Genomic DNA, 18,140 nt, shown 5'->3' on the forward strand with positions numbered 1-18,140 from the left:
TAGATCGGTTCCACTGCTCGGCACAACATCGAGGGCCGAAGGGCCTGTACTGCGCTGTATTGTTCTATCTATGTACAGTGCAGAAGGAGTCCTTTCTGCCCATCGAGTCTGCATCGACAACAATCCCACCCAGGCCCTATCCCCATAACCGCTCTGCTCATCCCCCTGACACTAAGGGACAATTTAGCATGGCCAATCAACCTAACCCACACATCTTTTGTACTGTGGGGGGGAAACCAGAGCCTCCGCAGGAAACCCACGCAGACATGGAGAACATGAAACCTAAGGGCGGAATTGAACCCGTGTCCCTGGCGCTGTGAGACAGCAGTGTGAACCATTGCGCCGCCCTATCATCTATATATAGAATAAGTTTCTTTTATATAAAATGACAGAGTGTTTCACTGATCTCCAATGATTTGTAACATGTTACGCTAGATAAATGGCTCAAGCCAGAAGTTTCTCACTTGTTGGCGGCTATGTGTGTTTCCATAGCCAAGTGGAAACTGGATGCTGCTACAGCAAGGGAGGGAGAACTGATAGTTGCGGCAAGTCACCCTGGGTCATTGTTGTGTGCCTCCTACTGGATAAATTAGAGCAAAACTGGGGTCTGGTCAGCCGGCTCACTGTGTACTTGGCAGCATAACTAGCGGCACAGACAGAAAATAAAACACCTTAGGGTAAATCCTGCTGATCTGCCTTAGAGATGATTAGCACGGCACTGTTCAGTGGTATTTAACAGTGAACTGAAATGTTTTGCCTTTGTTTCTATCCAGATCAGCCAGTGACGGATTTTCCGTGTGGTTCACGGGAATGTCCAAATGGAACTGTTTGTAAGGGATACTGGACCGGGCCCAACTATGGAATTACAAACTTTGACAATATCCTCTTTGCTGTGCTCACGGTCTTCCAGTGCATCACCATGGAAGGGTGGACGGACATTTTGTACAACGTAAGTATGGTTTAATCACTTCGTAAGAGCTTGAGAAATGGCTGCCGTTGTCGTTGCCAAGGTGACCCGTTGTTGTCTTGCATTTGCTCGGTCTGCGGAAATGGTTATCGAAGTTAAGTCTCAGGATTTCTGCATGAGGAAGAAGGAGAATTCTGAATGTTCATATCAAAGTGTAGCTTTGACATCCAACTTTTGGGAAGTTGGACTGTAACCAGGCTGTTCTAATGGCTAGGTAGGGCGGCACTGTGGTTGGCACTGCGGCCTCACAGTGCCAGGGACCCAGATTCAATCCACAGCTTGTGTCAGTCCTTGTCTGCGTGGGTTTGCTCTGATGTTCAGCTTAGCTCTCCACTCACCTGGTGAAGGAGCAGTGCTCCGAAAGTTCATGATTCCAAATATACCTGTTGGACTTTAACCTGGTGTTTTGAGACTTCTTACTGTGGCCTCCAAAAGGCATGCTGGTTAGATGCATTGGCCATGCTAAATTCTCCCTCAGAGTGTACCTGAATAGGCACTGGAGTGTGGTGACTAAGGGATTTTCACAATAATTATTGCGGTGTTAATGTTAGTCTACTTATGACACTAATAAATAAATCTCAACTTTAAAAATCTCACAACGTTTTTCGGATAAAGGGAGCACTTATTTTTGGTTTCACAACCAATGTTCTTTTCTCGAGTAACACCATTGGAGGAGAGCTTAACTGGTCTTTCACCTCAGGGCCGTTTGCGAGATGTTGCTGATGTAGAAAGATGGTGACATTTTGTTTGCTGAACCATTGTCACTGCAGTTCACTGGCAATTCATTTGTGTGTTGCGATCTGAAACATTCCATGCGGCAAGGTTCCAAAAGAAATAGTGAGTATTATTGTTCAGCCAGAATAGATCAATTAAAGAAACCATAACAAAACCATGTAGAACCTGACCTTGAATAACAATCCCGCTATCGCTTGCATTAATGACCATAATATTATGGCAGAGGGCAAGATATCAATCCCTTCATTATACTAGATATTAAGCAGCTCATAAGCCCCAAGTCATTCACATTTGATATGCTGCCACAGGCAATTAAAATTGAAGTCTAATATTTTTGCTTCATAATGTAATTTACTCATCTTGTACAACGCTGAAAAACTATATGACAAAATCATATTTACTCCCCATTTTCATGAGCAAAAATACTCAAAGGACAGCTTCAAGTCTCCTAACCTAAATCACTCAATATGTTAATGCTAAAAACCTGTAAGGTTGAAAGAAAAAACAAGCTAGGAGTGCTGCTTTTAGGATAATTGCTTCATACTCGTTGCTTGTTGCAAAATTTAGATACCAGGTCAATGTTGCGAAGTGTGAGAGAGAAAATGAAGAATAAGCCAAGAAGAATGAACTTAAAATGCTGGAAATTAAAACAGAAAGTGCTGGAAATATTCAACAGATTGACAGCATCTGTGGAGTGAGAAAGAGAGTTAATGTTTCCCATCCAACCTGACTGTTTATAGAAACCCTAGTGTGTCGAAGGAGGCCATTCGATTCATCTAGTCTGCACCAACAACAATCCCACCTATCCCCTAATCCCACACAATTGCCCCACTAATCCCGCTAACCTCCACATCCCGGGACAATATGGGCAATTTATCATGGCCAGTCAATCTAACCCGCACGTCTTTGGACTGTGGGAGGAAACTGGAGCACTCGGAGGAAACCCACACAGACACTGGGAGACTGTGCAGACTCCACACAGACAGTGATCCAAGCCAGGAATTGAACCCAGCTCCCTGGAGCTGTGAGCGAGCAGGGCTAACCACTGAGTCACCCTGTTGCCCCACAAACTAAGGTCAATTGAGTATGGCCAATCAACCTAACCGGCGCATCATTGGACTGTGGGAGGAAACCGGGATACCCGGAGAAAACCTATGCAGACACGGAGAGAATGTGCAAACTCCACACAGACAGTGACCCAAGCCGGGAATTGAACCTGGTCCCTGACACTGTGAGGCAGCAGTGCTAACCACTGTGCCACTGTGCTGCACTTCTGTTCTTCAGAAGCAGGAGTTCTTTTACTGTCAGTGGGAGAAAAGGATTGCTGGAGGTAAGGGTGCAGTGGGAAAGGTTACAGGAGATGATGGCACAATGAACCTAAGTGTAGCTAGGACAAAAGAAAAGGATGATCTTACGTGATGTTTAGGAGAAACAAGAAAATAAATCATAGATGTATTAAACATGGTGATGATACTTGGGCAGAGAAGGAAATTTGCATTGTCTATTTGCATGCAACTCAATAACAGCCAACACTGAGACTCTGTTAGTAATTGCCAGATTGGTAGGGCTGCGATTGCCAAGCATTTAATTCTATTTATAACTTACTGCAGTTTGATTTTTACAAGTGTGCGTAATAAAGATTCTAGGGGAGTACTGTGTAAACTTAAATTGCTGCAACAGAGTTGGAGGAAAATGGGGTTCAAGGATATCTTTTAGAGATTAAAGTGAACTTGTATATTTGCTGATGTAATCCATCAACAACAGAATAGCATTGTAGCCAAAAGGCATTTTTATTACTTAATTTGATATATCTAAACTTCCTTGGGAGATCAGCTCCACTCTTGCAATGTTGGCTGGATGATCTAAAGTTTAAAGTTTATTTGTTAGTGTCGCAAGTAGGCTTACATTAACACTGCACTGAAGCTACTGTGAAAATCTCCCAATCGCTACACTCCGCTGCCTGTTCAGGTGCACTGAGGGAGAGTTTAGCATGGCCAATGCACCTAACCAACACGTCTTTCGGGCTGTGGGAGGAAACCCACGCAGACACAGGGAGAACGTAAGAACCTCATACAGACAGTGACCCAAGGCTGGAATTGAACCTGCGTCCCCACCACTGTGCCGCTCCAAATGTTAGCAAATTGATAAAGCAAATCATTCAACTTCCTTTAGTCCCTTTGGCCCTGGTTTGTTTTAGTTGGCAAATTGGCTTGTGCAGATACTCAAAATTATTGCACTGGGAGCACACGATTCTAGTGCTGTGCTGACATAGCTAGTGAGCGCTGCAATAGCTGATCTCCTTCTTTGTGCTGGCACTAACTGCACTTTGCATTGGGTGTTGTCAATAAAGCTTGTTCAGAATTGCTATGTTGGAGAAATAGCAGTTAGAAATTTACTTCAAACAGCAGGAGCAACATTCGGAGCATGTCAGCAAATCAAAGTCCAATTATCTTTCTGCTTTTGCTGTTTTGGACAGCACAAATGGTGCGATGAAGAAATGGTGCATCACAAAAGCATGTCAATTTTATCCTGAAATGAATATTTTCAAATCCCTCCATTGCCTTATCCCTGCTTAGCTTTATAACAAACAGCCTGGCAAACCTCCCAAGATCTCTGCACTCATTGCACTCTGATGAATCCCGATTTTCATGGCACCAGCACTTAGTGGCCTTGCCTTCAGCTTCCTTTCCTGGATTTCTGTAATTCCTTCCTTAAAGCTTCCTGCCCCACTCCTTCTCACTTTTTCTTTTAAGATTTGCCTCAGAACCTACTCCTATAGCCAAGCTTTTGGTCACCTGTCCAGCTATCTCCTTCTGTGGGTTTGGTGTAAAAGTTTGTTCAGTAAAATTATATCAAATGTTGGATAATATTCCTGTGAGGCAGCTTGGAAGATTTCATTATTGTAAACCCCGCTATGTAATGACTTAAAATTTATGTTGCACTTTTAACATCATGATGTGATCAAAGTGCCTTTTGGGGGAATTTTAAAGAAAAATTAGACATCGAGCTCCATAAGGCAATACTAGAGCAGGCTATGGCCTAGTGCTATTATCGCTAGACTATTAATCATGATGTGGAGTTGTCGGCATTGGACAGTATGTATTCTCACAACACCAGGTTAAAGTCCAACAGGTTTATTTGGTATCACAAGCTTTTGGAGTGCTGCCCCTTCATCAGGTGACTCACCTGATGAAGGGGCAATACTCTGAAAGCTCGTGCTTCCAAATGGTAGTGATCATGGCTTTGGAAGGTACTTCCTAAGGAACCTTGGTGAGTTCCTGGAGTGCATCTTGTAGGTGTTGCACAAGGCTGCCAATGTTCTTTGGTAGCGGGATTGAATGTTTGTGGAATGGGTGGCAATTAAGCGGGCTGCTTTGTCCTGGACAGTGTCAAGCTTGTTGTGTGTTGTTGGAACTTCACTCTTCCAGGCAAGTAGATAGTATTCAATCACCTTTCTGACTTGTAGATGGTGAACAGGCTTTGGGGGTTCAGGAAGTGAATTACTCACCGCAGGATTCCTAGCCTTTGACCTGCTCTGGTAGCTACAGTATTTACCTGGCTTGTCCAGTTCAGTTTCTGGTCAAAGTTGACAGTGGGGGGATTCAGCGATAGGAATGCCACTGAATGCCAAGGGGCAATGGTTAGATCCTCTCTTGTTGAAGGTGATCATTGCCTGGCACTTGTGTGGCATGAATGTTGCTTGCCACTTGTCAGCTCAAGCCTGGAAATTGGGTGAGGATATGTAAATGGGACTTGGTGTGAATAAGGATTGGGAAGCAGAGATTTGCATGACTTTAAGTATATGCAGGGTAGAATGTGGAAAGCAAGCTTCGAGCATTATAATAGTCAAATCTAAATGTAACCAAGGCATAAATACAAATATAAGTTCTTGCTTTTAAAAATCTATAAAGCATACATTGAAATCAATTAACAAGTCTAGATGTCAGCAATCTTATACAGATTATATTCTGTCATTGATATAATGGAGCATCAACAAGTGTACACACCTACAGGTGACCTGTGGTTTACTGCTATAAAGAATGGTGTACAAGGTAGTCATGGACCTGATTTGCTATCTGTAAAATCTTCTCCATATTTTGGTGGTTAAGTGAATTATTTTAATATGTGCTTATTTTAATTTCTACCATGAAGTTGAAACAGTAAAATTATTTTGACCCTTGGGCATTAAACTTCATTCGTCAAAAGGAATGGCTGAAGATTTGAACAATTTGTGTTTGGAATGAGCTGCCAGAGGCAGTAGTAGAGGCAGGTACAATTTTGTATTTTGAAAAGGGTTCAGTTAGATAGGTAAAATGGGTAGAGATGGACATGGGCAAAACGCAGGCAATTGGGACTAACTTAGTGGTTTAAAAAAAGGGGGTGGCATGGACAAGTTGGGCTGAATGGCCTGTTTCCATGCTCTAAACCTCCCTGACACTCTAACAAATTTACATCATGAATAATGTTATTTGGTCAGAAAGAGACGAGGAGAGGCCTTATTTCCTATTACAGTAGCTGGAATTTTCTGGACCCGTCATTGACTACCCAGCCAAAGGTCAGTTGTCTTTCAGGAGGACCAGATGATCCAGATGGCAGGTGGAGCTGGAGCATCCCACCCAACAACATCACACCTGCACATGGAAAAGATACTGTGGGCGTCTAAAATTCTCATTCCCTTTTGGTTGCTATTATGCAGTGGGCGTAGTTCATTTTTATTTTGAAATGCTCGCTTGAACATGAAATCTTCCTGCAATTCTTTTGAAAGACCACCAAAAGATACATATAAATTTCCAAGGAGCCTGAGTTAAATGCTAGCATGTGCATATTCAGGAAAAGATATAATCCTTGATTTAAAATTGCATAATAATTTGGGACAGGTTATGATATCTTCCTTATTTGTTGTTGAGAAGTGAGCACTGCTGGCAAGGTCAGCACTTACTGACCTTGAGAAAACGGTAATGAACCAGCTTCTTGAAACATTGCAGTCTGTCTGGTGAAGCTACTCCTATAGTGAGAGGCCTATTTTCTCAGTTTCTTCAGAGAAGAGTCCACAATGACCTGCAGCTCAGTTTCTGAATGAATGTGCACACAAGCGTCATCAACATACCGCAGCTTAATGATTGAAGTTGGAATGATTTTGGTTTTCGACTGAAGGCAGCATAGTTGAACACTTCCCCATCTGCTCTAAATTATCTCCAGCCCTGCGGATAACTTGCTGGAGGAGAGGTACAGTAAAGAAAGGAGGAGGAGAGGGTTGGTGCAGTGTCACAGCCCTGTTTGACTCCAGTCTTTACTGTGATAGGGATTTTGTTGGCTTATATCATGTCATGTGTGCTTTGCCCAGAGGCAGGCCCTTTGCTTATTGTCTGATAATGCTCATCCTGAGCTGGTTCCTTGGCAGTTTTTCACAGTGGTGTCTTGCAATGTCAAGGGCAGGGCGAGGAGGAAGCTCCCAAGTCTACCAGAGCCAGAAGCACATCCTACCCATCTAGCTAAATGAACTTGCTAGCCCCTTTCCATTGGCTTGTGACCAACCGAAATAAAGAAAGTTCATTCAGGGATCAGCAGTTCCAGGCCAATCAGTTTATCTTTAGTGATAGCGAGGCTTCTAGAACTAATAATTTGGGATAAAATTAATAGTAACATGGGTAATTGTGGGTTAATTAAGGAAAGCCAGCACAGATTTGTTAAAGGAACACATATTTAACTAACTTTGAGGAGGTAACATTTGAGGGTTTTTTAGGGTAATCTGTTGAGGTGGTGTATGTGGACTTCTAGAAGACATTTAATGCAGTGCCACACAGCAGACTAGTGAGCAAAGTTATAGCTCATAGAATAAAAAGGACAAGAGCAACATGGGGAGGAACTTGGCTGAAGGACAGGAATGAGAGAGTAATGGTTAATGGGTATTTCTTTGGACCGGAGGAAGGTTGTAATGGATTTGTCAGGGGCGTTGGGAAAACTCAGCAGGTCAAGCAGCAAAAAGCGTTTCAGTTCGATGACCTCTTTGACTTTGCCATACTTATTTCATATTCCCAGCATCAACAGTATTTTACTTTTGTCCCTGTTGGGTCCCTTGCTCTTCCTGATGTATATTAATGATCTTGACCTTGGTGTACAGGCAAGAATTCTAAAGTTTTAGATTATACAAAACTTGGAAGCACTCAGAACTGCAAGAAGAGTAGTTTCGATCTTCAAAAGGACATAAACAAGTTGAGAGAATGGGTGGCAGATGAAATTCAATGCAGGGAAATGTGAAGTGATTCATTTTAATAGGAAGGGTGTGGAGAGACAGTATGAAATAAAGAGTACAATTCTGAAGTGAGTAAAAGAGCAGAGGTACCTGTATGTATATGTTCATAAGTTACTGTAGGTTGCAGAACAGGTTGAGAGAATGGTTAAATCATACAGCATCCTAGGCTTTATTGATAGGAGCATAGAATACAAAAGCAAAGAGGTTATTTTATGTTAAACTTATATCAAACTGGTTTAGCCTCAACTAGAGTATTGTTTCCAGTTCTGGGCAGCATGTGGAGAAACCTTTTCACCCAGTCAGTGATTGAGATCTGGGATGTGCTGCCTGAAAGCATGATGGAGGCAGGCTTAATCAAGAGGCAATTAGATTGTTATCTATAAAGGAAGAATGTGCAGAACTACAGGGAGAAAGTGGGGGAGTGGCACTAGATGAATTGCTCTTTGCAAAAGATGGTGCAGATGCAACAAGCCGAGTCATCTCCTTCTGTGCTGTAAGAATTCTGCGATTCCGTGGGAAGGCACTGTACACATTGAGAGACTTTGTCAAGAACATGCAGAGGCAAAGTCGAGGATCCAGAGAAAGCGCACAGTCCTCTAATAACTCATCCTCCTGATGCTTTACCACATGTAGAGGAGATGGCGTTTTGAGACTGCAGATCACACGTTAGACTTACTAGTCATCCCAGAAGCCATAGGATCAGAGTGGGAGCTAATAATCCACAAATGAGTGCAGCGTGGTAGCACAGTGGTTAGCACTGATGCCTCAGAGCTCCGGAGAGCCAGTTTCAATTCCGACCTAGCATAACCGTCTGTGTAGAGTTTGCACGTCCTCCCAGTGTCGGTGTGGACTTCCTCTGGATGCTCTAATTTCCTCCCATAGGCCAAAGATGTGCAGTTAAGTGGATTGGCCATGCTAAATTGCTGCTTAGAGTCCCAAGATGTGTATGTTAGATGGGTTAGCAGTGGGAAATGTGTGCGGCTATGGTGTTAGGGCACGGAAGAAGGCGTGTGTGAGCCGGAGAGTTGGTGCAGACTCGATGGACTGAATGACCTCTTCTGTATTGTCAGAATTCTATGAATCCCAAGGGACTGCCTGAGAAGTAAGAAGAAGACATCTGTGGTGTTATTAGATTAGTGTTCCAGGACCTAGAATCAACAAAGATGAAGGAATATATCTCACTTTCTACATTTAGACTAACAAAATCATAAACTACAAGGAGGTGACAGAAATGCTAACTGCTTTGAAATTAGTATTTAGATGATATCCTGGTATTTTCTACTTAAAATTTATATTCAGAGCCATGCAAAGCTCAAAATGCCTAACAAGGCAGCATTTGGTTGAGTTAACTCCCACAGGGATGAAGCATGAATGTTTCAATAATAACATCTGAATCTAAAGCATCCTGAACCCATAAAGCACAATGCTTATTTTTTATGCAGGTGTAATTCATACATTTTAATTTGCTAGTGGATGTCAACTGCGGTGCATGTTTGGGGCACATGTCAGTTTTGAAGTTTAGACTGAAAACCGACACGTATCCCTGCAGATTTCACTCCAAAGTTTCTGGCACCCCGTGCACACAGAATCTGGGGTGTGGTTTGCACTACAATTCAGGCGGGTCAGAGCCTGATAGTCAGCAAGGCTGGCTCCACAGGATTCGAGGTGCTACCTTTTAGAGGGCTCTGAGCTGCGCTAAAAATAAATAATGACCCCCCGCCCTCCCCAAAAGAACAGGGAGGAGTCATTGATTTGAATTGATCTGATTTATTAGAGTCATAGAATCCTACAGTGCAGAAAGATGCCATTCGGCCCATCTCGTCTGCACCAATCATAATCCCACTCAGGCCCTGTCCCCATATCCCTGCATATTTACCACACTCATCCCTCTAACCTATGCATCCCGGGACACTAAGGGGCAATTTAGAATGGCCAATCAATCTAACCCGCACGTCTTTGGATTGTGGGAGGAAACCGGAGCACCCGGAGGAAACCCACTCAGGCACAGGGAGAATGTGCAAATTCCACACAGAGAGCCAGGATTCGAACCCAGGTCCCTGGAGCTGTGAAACTGCAGTGCTACCTACGGAAATTATTGGATGTTGAGGCCACAAGGTTGGAAGGCGCTTAGTTTAAAAAAAAATGAAGTGCTGGTTTAGAAACTTTATTGGAACAATGTCGAAAGCCAAAAACAGAGATCTCCTTGGAGAGGTTAGTAGCAAGCAACTGGGAGTTCAGGGTCACACTTGCAGACAGAAAAGTACTTAGCAAAACAATCACCTAATCCACCTTTTGGTCTCCTTGAGTGTGAGCAGAAAGTGCGGTACCATCGATAGAATCAAATATAATGGTTTCCAATTCATTGCAATCTGGGGAGACTACAACATTCTGGAGAAGCATAGAATTACTGATAGCAACTTCTAGATCTCTGTGTAAATGTGCAAGCATGTAGTCTGGAAGTTTCAGACAGGTGATGGAGAACACTAACTGTTTCGCTGTCATTCCTACAGCAATACCTGAGTCTATGCTTTGTAACCTCTCATCAGTCTTGGTATCACAGCTGTTGAAAAATTGATGTGTAATTCCAGGGCTATTTTTCCTCATTTTATCTCCTTCAGTCCAATCTAGTGTGGATTTAGCACCACCAATATTTATACAGGTGATCATAGCGGGTGGAATTCCCTGGTCTCGCGCATCCTGCTACCTCTGCCAGTGAAAACACTTTGGCATTCAGCCAAATCTCCATTCACAGCAGCGGGACTGGAAAATCCCAGCCGCGGGTGAGATCAGGGAATTCCAACCACGGTCTTACCTGGTGGCTGTTGTTATTAAGTGATTTGTTTGCGGCAGTATTCCTGTAAATTCGCACCCATCATGGACCCTTTCAGCCAAGCTCTGACATGCTTCCTGCTATCAAAAGCCCCTTTCATAGAATCCCTACAGTGCAGAAGGAGGCCACTCAGCCCATCGAACCTGTACCGACAACATTCCCACCCAGGCCCCATCCCTGTAACCTCACATATTTACCCTGCTAATACCCCTCACACTGAGGTGCAGCTTAGTATAGCCAATCCACCGAACCAGTAGATCTTTCGGACTGTGGGAAGAAACTGGAGCACCCGGAGGAAACCCACGTGGGTACAGGGGAGAACGTACAGACAGTGACCCAAGTCGGGAATTGAACCCGGCTCCCTGATGCTGTGAGACAGCAGTGCTGACCACTGTGCCACCTGTACTGCTGTGCTTCCACACTGAGGCCTGTTGGGCTGTTTCAGTTGAACTGTGACTGACTATGAATGATTACTGTGGCTCTGTTGCTGACAAAGTGAGAACAAGTGGAAAGCATTGTACGTGTAAATAGCAGACAACATTGCGAATCGAGACACTCATCCTGTCTCATTTAATAAACAAGGCCCACTGTATTTGCAGCACACACTTCAAAATGTGAAGTTTGGAGAAACATATTGCTAGCAGTTCCCGGACCAAGGGTTCCACCATCACGCGCTAGATCTGCAGTGGATTTCAAAGATTTCCAATATTGGGAATGTAAAACTTTGCAAACTTATTTCTGATTAATTTAATTTGAGGTGACCACGTCCCATAAAAGAATAATTTTTAAAAATGCCGGCTTAGAGGACGTCACCTCTTGTATTGTTCACAAGGTGGGACCACACTTATGGTACTCAGTACTGGGAACCACTCATAAACTTGTCACAAAAAGCTTGGGTTCTACCCTGTATCTCTCTCCAAATACCCCTACGCATTGTTCTTGAGATCACTGGGCTATATTTTTTTTAAACCCACACTTTAATTTGATTCATGCGTTGAAGATAAATCTTTTGTTGATCAGCCATGAATAGGTATGCTCCCTGTAATGTGTTAGTCAGGAACAGCACGAAGATCCAGTACTACTTTGACAACCTACAGTAATTCCTTTGATGCTACGGTGTTATGATTTCATTTTCAACCCGCGAGCCCTGAGTCTCTTGTGGGCTTTACAAATTAGATGTCAAATTCAAGGATCTGTGGATACATGCTGTGTAATCCTGCCAAGTCAACTGACAGAACTCATTTAATTTGCGACCCCTAACAACCACCAGTCAGGAGAGGTTGCTGCCTCCCTTGCCTGGACTAAATTTGAATTTCAGTCTCCATAGTAACCGGCTACAGCGTACAAAACAATAGATCTGTCATCCTCTCCCCTTCCCCTCCTGTGCCGCCGCTTGGTTTCTCGATTTCTAAATACTCTTTCGAACCGAGAATATAAATGAACACCTCGTGGGGAAAGAAATATTGTTTCGTGCTCTTTGGTTCCCATCTGCTCCCTGTCAGTTCAAACACATTCGCAGTATCCTTGTCACCTTCAGTTATGCGGGGAGACTTAACAGTTCAGTTTGTCTAGGAGACAACTCCATCTCCCTGAGCGTTGGTCTGCACAGTGCGAAGGCGACTTTGTGTCATTTCAATTGAGACTTGCTACTTACAAAGAGATGAACGGATGGGCATTTAAAATTGTTGATGCCAGGACTTTCCGTATCTTACAGCTATTTCAGGGAAATGTGCTACCAAAGAAGTGTACATTCCTTTGGACAGTATCAAAATCTTCACATGGCATGACATTCCTCAATGTGACATTGTTACCCAGCTGTATACCAAGAGTGGTTATTTTCTTGGCAGCTTCAATAAATTAGTTCAAATAAAAATACAGGCTCTGAAGGAAAACAAAGCTATGTAGATTAGGTAAATTAGAGGCCATCAGAATTAAAAGTAAACTGAATTAAATTTCTATACATCAATAGATATGTCTATAGTTGTGAAGGAATGTTCATATTCAAGTGTGACTGTCCCTTTGTTGAGTGGCTTCGTACCGGAATTAAGGTTTGCAACATAAAAGAGGTAAAAAAAAATTTCCTGCAGAGTAGGATCCTGTGTTTCAAGTGTGCCTGAAGGTATTTTCTGTGGGAGACCTTTAAGGAGATAAGAGCGTCTGATGCTTCAGTTTGCTTCGAACTGTCAGGTTTTCAGTGTTGTGCATAGCTGCATCATTGCAAAATTTTAGTTAAGCCAGAGAACCTCTGTCAAGCTGCAGGTTTAGCTTTCGGCTACTTAGTCTTTCTTTGTCCTATTGTTAATGATGCTGCTGTAAAGTCTCTCCTGATGAGGCAATCAGGAGATCGATGTGAAAATTAGTCCTGGCATGGTAGCGCAGTGGTTAGTACTGCTGCCCCACAGCGTCAGGAACCCGGGTTCGATTCCTGGTTTGGGTGACTGAGTGTGCAGAGTTTGCATGTTCTCCCCATGTCTGCGTGGGTTTCCTCTGGGTGCTCCAGTTTGCTCTCACAGTCCGAAAGACGTGCTGGTCGTAGTTGTGTTGACCACGCTAAATTCCCCCTCTGTGTACCGGAACAGGTGCTGGAGTGTGGCAACTGGGGGATTTTCACAGTAACTTCACTGCAACGTTAATGTAAGCCTACTTGTGACACTAATAAATAAACTTTAAACTCCAAAGTTTAGTTAAGCCAGAGAAACTTTGTTAAAATGCAGTTGAAGTTTTTGGCTACTTAGTCTTTCTTTGACCTATTGTTGACAACATTGTTCTAAAGTATTTTCTGATGAGGCAATCAGGAGATCTATAGGAAAATTAGTCCCCGCAAACTGTGGCAATACTTGCAAATTGATTACAGTTGTTAGAGAGCTGAGGCTGAGGAAGAAACTCCAATCAGTCAAACTATGCCCAGACATTGCCCAACTTGAAGGGCATTGATTGAATTTAATTTGATTTGCTTTTAACTTTGATAGCCTTTAATTGACCTAATTTACATATCTCTAACATAGAACATGATCTCTTTTGAAGTTATGCGCAAAGCGGAGGCACACTTACGGTGCTGATTGCATTTGGCACCATACTTGAGTGAAGAATTATAATACTTCGCTGCAGCAGTGAGCAAGGATGCCCACTCCAACTTTCCTAGTGCTATTATCTGTCTAGGCCCAAAACTCTGGAATTACCTCCCCAAATTTCTTGGTCTTTCCACCTTTCTCTCATCCTCTTCAAGATCATCCTTAAAACTCACCTTTTTGACAAAGTCACCCCTCATGATGGTACTGGGTTTTACCTGATTACATTATGATGAAGTCTATTGGGACCTGAAAAGTACTTAATAAGTGTAACCAAAAGACAAAATGCTGGAAAACCTCAGTAGGTCTGGCAACTTCCGTAAAGAGAGAAAAGAGCTGACGTTTCAAGTCCCTTAGTCAAAGCTGAGCTTTGACTCGAAGCGTCAGCTCTTTTCTTCCTTATGGACCTTGCCAGACCTACTGAGATTTTCCAGCATTTTCTCTTTTGGTTTTAGATTCCAGCATTCACAGTAATTTGTTTTTATTTAGCTAGCCAAGTGTAGGTTGGTGCTATTGCATCCAATTATTCAGCTGGTGGCTTCCAACTAGTTAAATCAGGGAGGATTGAAAAGGTACCAGGTCTTCTTAATTTGCGACGACATTTTGAGTACTGTGCTAACATTAGCCTACAGTCTTTTTCTAAAGGCAAAGAACAGGAGGGAAGGGCGGAAGAGAACTCCAATCAGTCAAACTCTACCAAGACATTGCCCAACAGTTACTTGGCGAAGGACATTGATAGAGGCTCCTGGCAAAATCCACCAAACTGAGAGTATATTCCACTTGAATAAATTTAAAATATTTTATTAAAATATTCAGTCACGATGCTAAAGCTGACAATCACTTGCTATAATTTCAGCAGAAGAGGAAATCTATGAAGAGTCGGTGTAAATACCTGTTGCTGCTATAATGTCTTTTCTGATGAGGCAATCAGGAAACCTGAGTGAAAAATAGCCCTCACAAACCGTGGCAGTTGAACTACTGCCAGCACTGCTGCCTCACAGTGCCTGGGACCTGGGTTCGATTCCCAGCTTGGGTCACTGTCTGTGTGGAGTTTGCACATCCTCCCTGTCTCTGCATGGGTTTCTTCTGGGTGGTCTGGTTACCCCCCACTGTCCAAAGATGTGCGGGTTAGGTGGATTGGCCGTGCTAAATTGCCCCATTGTGTAAGGGAGACTGGCTAGGTTAAATGCATGGGGTTATGGACATAGGGCGAGGATGGGATTGTGGTCAGTTCAGAATCAATGGGCCGAATGGTCTCCTCCTGCACTGTAGGGTTCTATGATTCTATGAAACTATGGCAATACTTGCAAATTGAAGGCAATTGAACTCCCACCAGAAGTGTTGCTAGGGTCATAGTCAATTTAAGATGGTACCCCATCAGAGAGGCAGATATTCAATGTCTGCAGTAGTCTCACACTCTGGTCCTGGGAGCAGGGGTGGCCAGTGATTCTGGCAAGCTTGGGGAAAGTGGGGGGGAGCTGTATATAACGAAGCAAGAAGGTGTGGGGTGGAGACTCCATAATCTTCCCAACGTCCCATCCACCCCACCCCACTCCCCTCAATTAATTCCAGGATAGGAAGAGTGGAAGTTGGCCTTTCCATCTGGAAACCAATAGTGACCCTTAAATGAACAACAAGTAGAGACTGCACCATATGGGAAAACTGCCTGGAGTTGGGCAAACTGTGCCCATTGGTGACAATGGAGGGGTCAAGCGAAGATAGCATCCTTCCACCCCCTCCTCCACAATGACTCCCTCCCTCCCACTCACCAGAATCCCACCCCATTCACTTTCATTCAGAGGATCCCATAATGATCTTTCTCCTTGGCTTCCTGCAATACTGGCAATGGCCACTGTTCTTGGTGGTGCTGCCAGTGCTGGCGAACTGCTAGCCCCTGATCATCAGTTATTGGAGGTGGGATATCTAGCCCACACCAGGATGTCTGGCGAGAAGTTAACCCGGCTGGAGCCCGAAACACTCACCGGCAATCAGCAGGCTGCCTAGTTGGGACAGAATTCTGCTGAGGGCTTCCAGAAATTGTGGAACACCCTCCCTAACTGTGCTGTGGGTGTACCTACACATCAGATACTACAGTGATTCAGGAAGGCAGCTCCTCACCATCTTTGCAAGGATAACTAGGGATGGACAGTAAATGCAGCGACATCCACATCCCGTAAATTAATTTTTAACAAGTACCAAGACCTTCTGTTGTTTTATTTATTTTTTATTCATTTGTGGGACATGGGTGTCATTGGCTGACCAGTATTTATTGCCCATGCCCAGTTTCCCGAGGGCAGTTGAGAGTCAACCACGTTGCTATGGCTTTGGAATCAAGTGTAGGCCAGAACAGGTAACGATAGCAGATTCCTGGACATTAGTGAACCAGATGGGTTTTTTTGACAATTGGCAATGGTTTCATGATCATCAGTAGAAGCTTAATTCCAGTTGCCTTTTACTGAATTCAAATTCTACCATCTGCTGTAGCGGGATTTGAACCCGGGTCCCCAGAACACCAGCCGCGTTTCTGGATTAATAGTCTAGCGATAATAGAAGTAGTGTTGCCATTACATTGTTACATTTCAGTGCCTGGCGGCCAATTGTTTTTTAGATTTCAGCTGACAAATTATATTTTAAAGCATTATTAAAATATGCCACACAAACTGGGAACTGAATACAATTAATCCAGATTTGGTGTACGTCAGTGAGCTGTCAGGAGTGAGAGGGATGACCAAAAAGGCTGAAGATATTAATTTTAGTTTTCAAACTTTACCATTTGCACGAGAGTTTGGCAGTGTGGGTGAATATGTACCTTTGCACCACTATTTCTGTGCATAATTGGGAATCAGACTGCCCAATTACTGACCCCCATTTTGCAGTATAACCAAAGACCAACATTATTCTTTGTATTAGAATACATGGGATTCACTCGTGACAAGCTTTGTATCATTGATAAACCAATATAGGTACATCAGAACTATCCATCCTTCAAATGTCAACGTTATTGTACAACGGCTTCATGGAGTGAGATAATCATAGATGTCTCATGATACCAGCTGCTAATGTAAAAAGGAATAGATAGAATAAATTTGTCTTCATCTACTCATCGGATGGATTATAATTATGCTGGAGTGACACCAGGGCAGTAATATTCCTGGAGTTCAGATGACAACTATCAACCAAACTTGCTTTTCATGGCTTAATACCATCTGAACCCTGAAATAACATCAATCCTCTGCATCAATTCATTGGCTGAATAATGGGTTTGATTCATTTAATGCTGCAAGTGTGTCTCTGTAAAAAATGAAGGATGAAAATGGCAAGATTCGGGAACCCTAGATGACGAGAGATGAGAAAAAGAAGGAGGCGGCACACATAAATTTCAGGAAATTGAAAACGGATAAGGCTGTTGAGGAACACAAAGACAGCAGGAAAGAGCTTAAACAGGGACTTAGAAGGGCTAAAAGGGGCCATGAAATGTCCTTTGCAGACAGGATTAGGAAGAATCTCAAGGCTTTTTACGCATATATAAGGCGAAGAGAGTAGCTAAGGAAAGGGTAGGTCCGCTCAAGGACAGTGGAGGAAATTTGTATGTGGAGCCAGATGAGGTGGGTGAGGTCCTTAATGAGTACGTTGCATCAGTATTCTCAAAGGAGAAGGATGTGGCGAATGGTGAGTGTAGAAAGGAGGATGTTGACGTTCTAGGATATGTTGAGGTAAAAAAAGGAGGAGGTATTGGAAGTTTTGAAAAACATTAAGGTGAACAACTCCCCAGAGCCAGATAGACCCTATCTCAGAATACTGAGAGACAAAATTGCTCAAGCCTTGGCCAAACTCTTTAACTCCTCTTTCGCCACAGGCGAGGTACCAGAAGATTGGAGAGTAGCTAACATTTTTCCTCTGTTTAAGAAGGTCAGAAGGGATAATCTGGGGAATTACAGGCCTAGGAGCCTTACAACTGTGGTGGAGAAATGATTGGTGAAGGTTCTTAGGGACAGGATAGACTTACATCTGGAAGAGAATAGGCTTATTAGTGATAAGCAGTATGGTTTTGTGAAAGGGAGGTTGTGTCTCACAAACTTGATTGAGTGCTTTGACAAACAAAAATGACCAGAGCAGGGCAGTGGATATCGTATACGTGGATCGGACTTTAATAAAGCCTTCGATAAGATTCCTCGTGGCAGGTTAAGACAGAAGATGAAGTCATGTGGGATCCGAGGAGAGCTGGTAGATGGATACAAAATTGGCTTGGGCATAGAAAGTGGAGAATAACAGTGGAAGGATACTTTT

The 18,140-nt window shown here is 43.3% G+C and overlaps 1 protein-coding gene across 1 annotated transcript in view; it reads left to right on the forward strand.

Annotated features, from left to right (window-relative positions):
- Positions 1-18,140, forward strand: part of cacna1ba (calcium channel, voltage-dependent, N type, alpha 1B subunit, a) — a 621,447-nt gene that overhangs the window by 266,674 nt on the left and 336,633 nt on the right. The window contains exon 6 of the mRNA XM_080212160.1: positions 774-949. Within this exon, the coding sequence (XP_080068286.1) occupies positions 774-949 (176 nt within the window). The remainder of the gene's footprint in view (positions 1-773; positions 950-18,140) is intronic.

This window comes from Carcharhinus amblyrhynchos, chromosome 25 (genome assembly GCF_965287045.1).
Source record: "Carcharhinus amblyrhynchos chromosome 25, sCarAmb.v2.hapA, whole genome shotgun sequence".
NCBI lineage: Eukaryota > Metazoa > Chordata > Chondrichthyes > Carcharhiniformes > Carcharhinidae > Carcharhinus > Carcharhinus amblyrhynchos.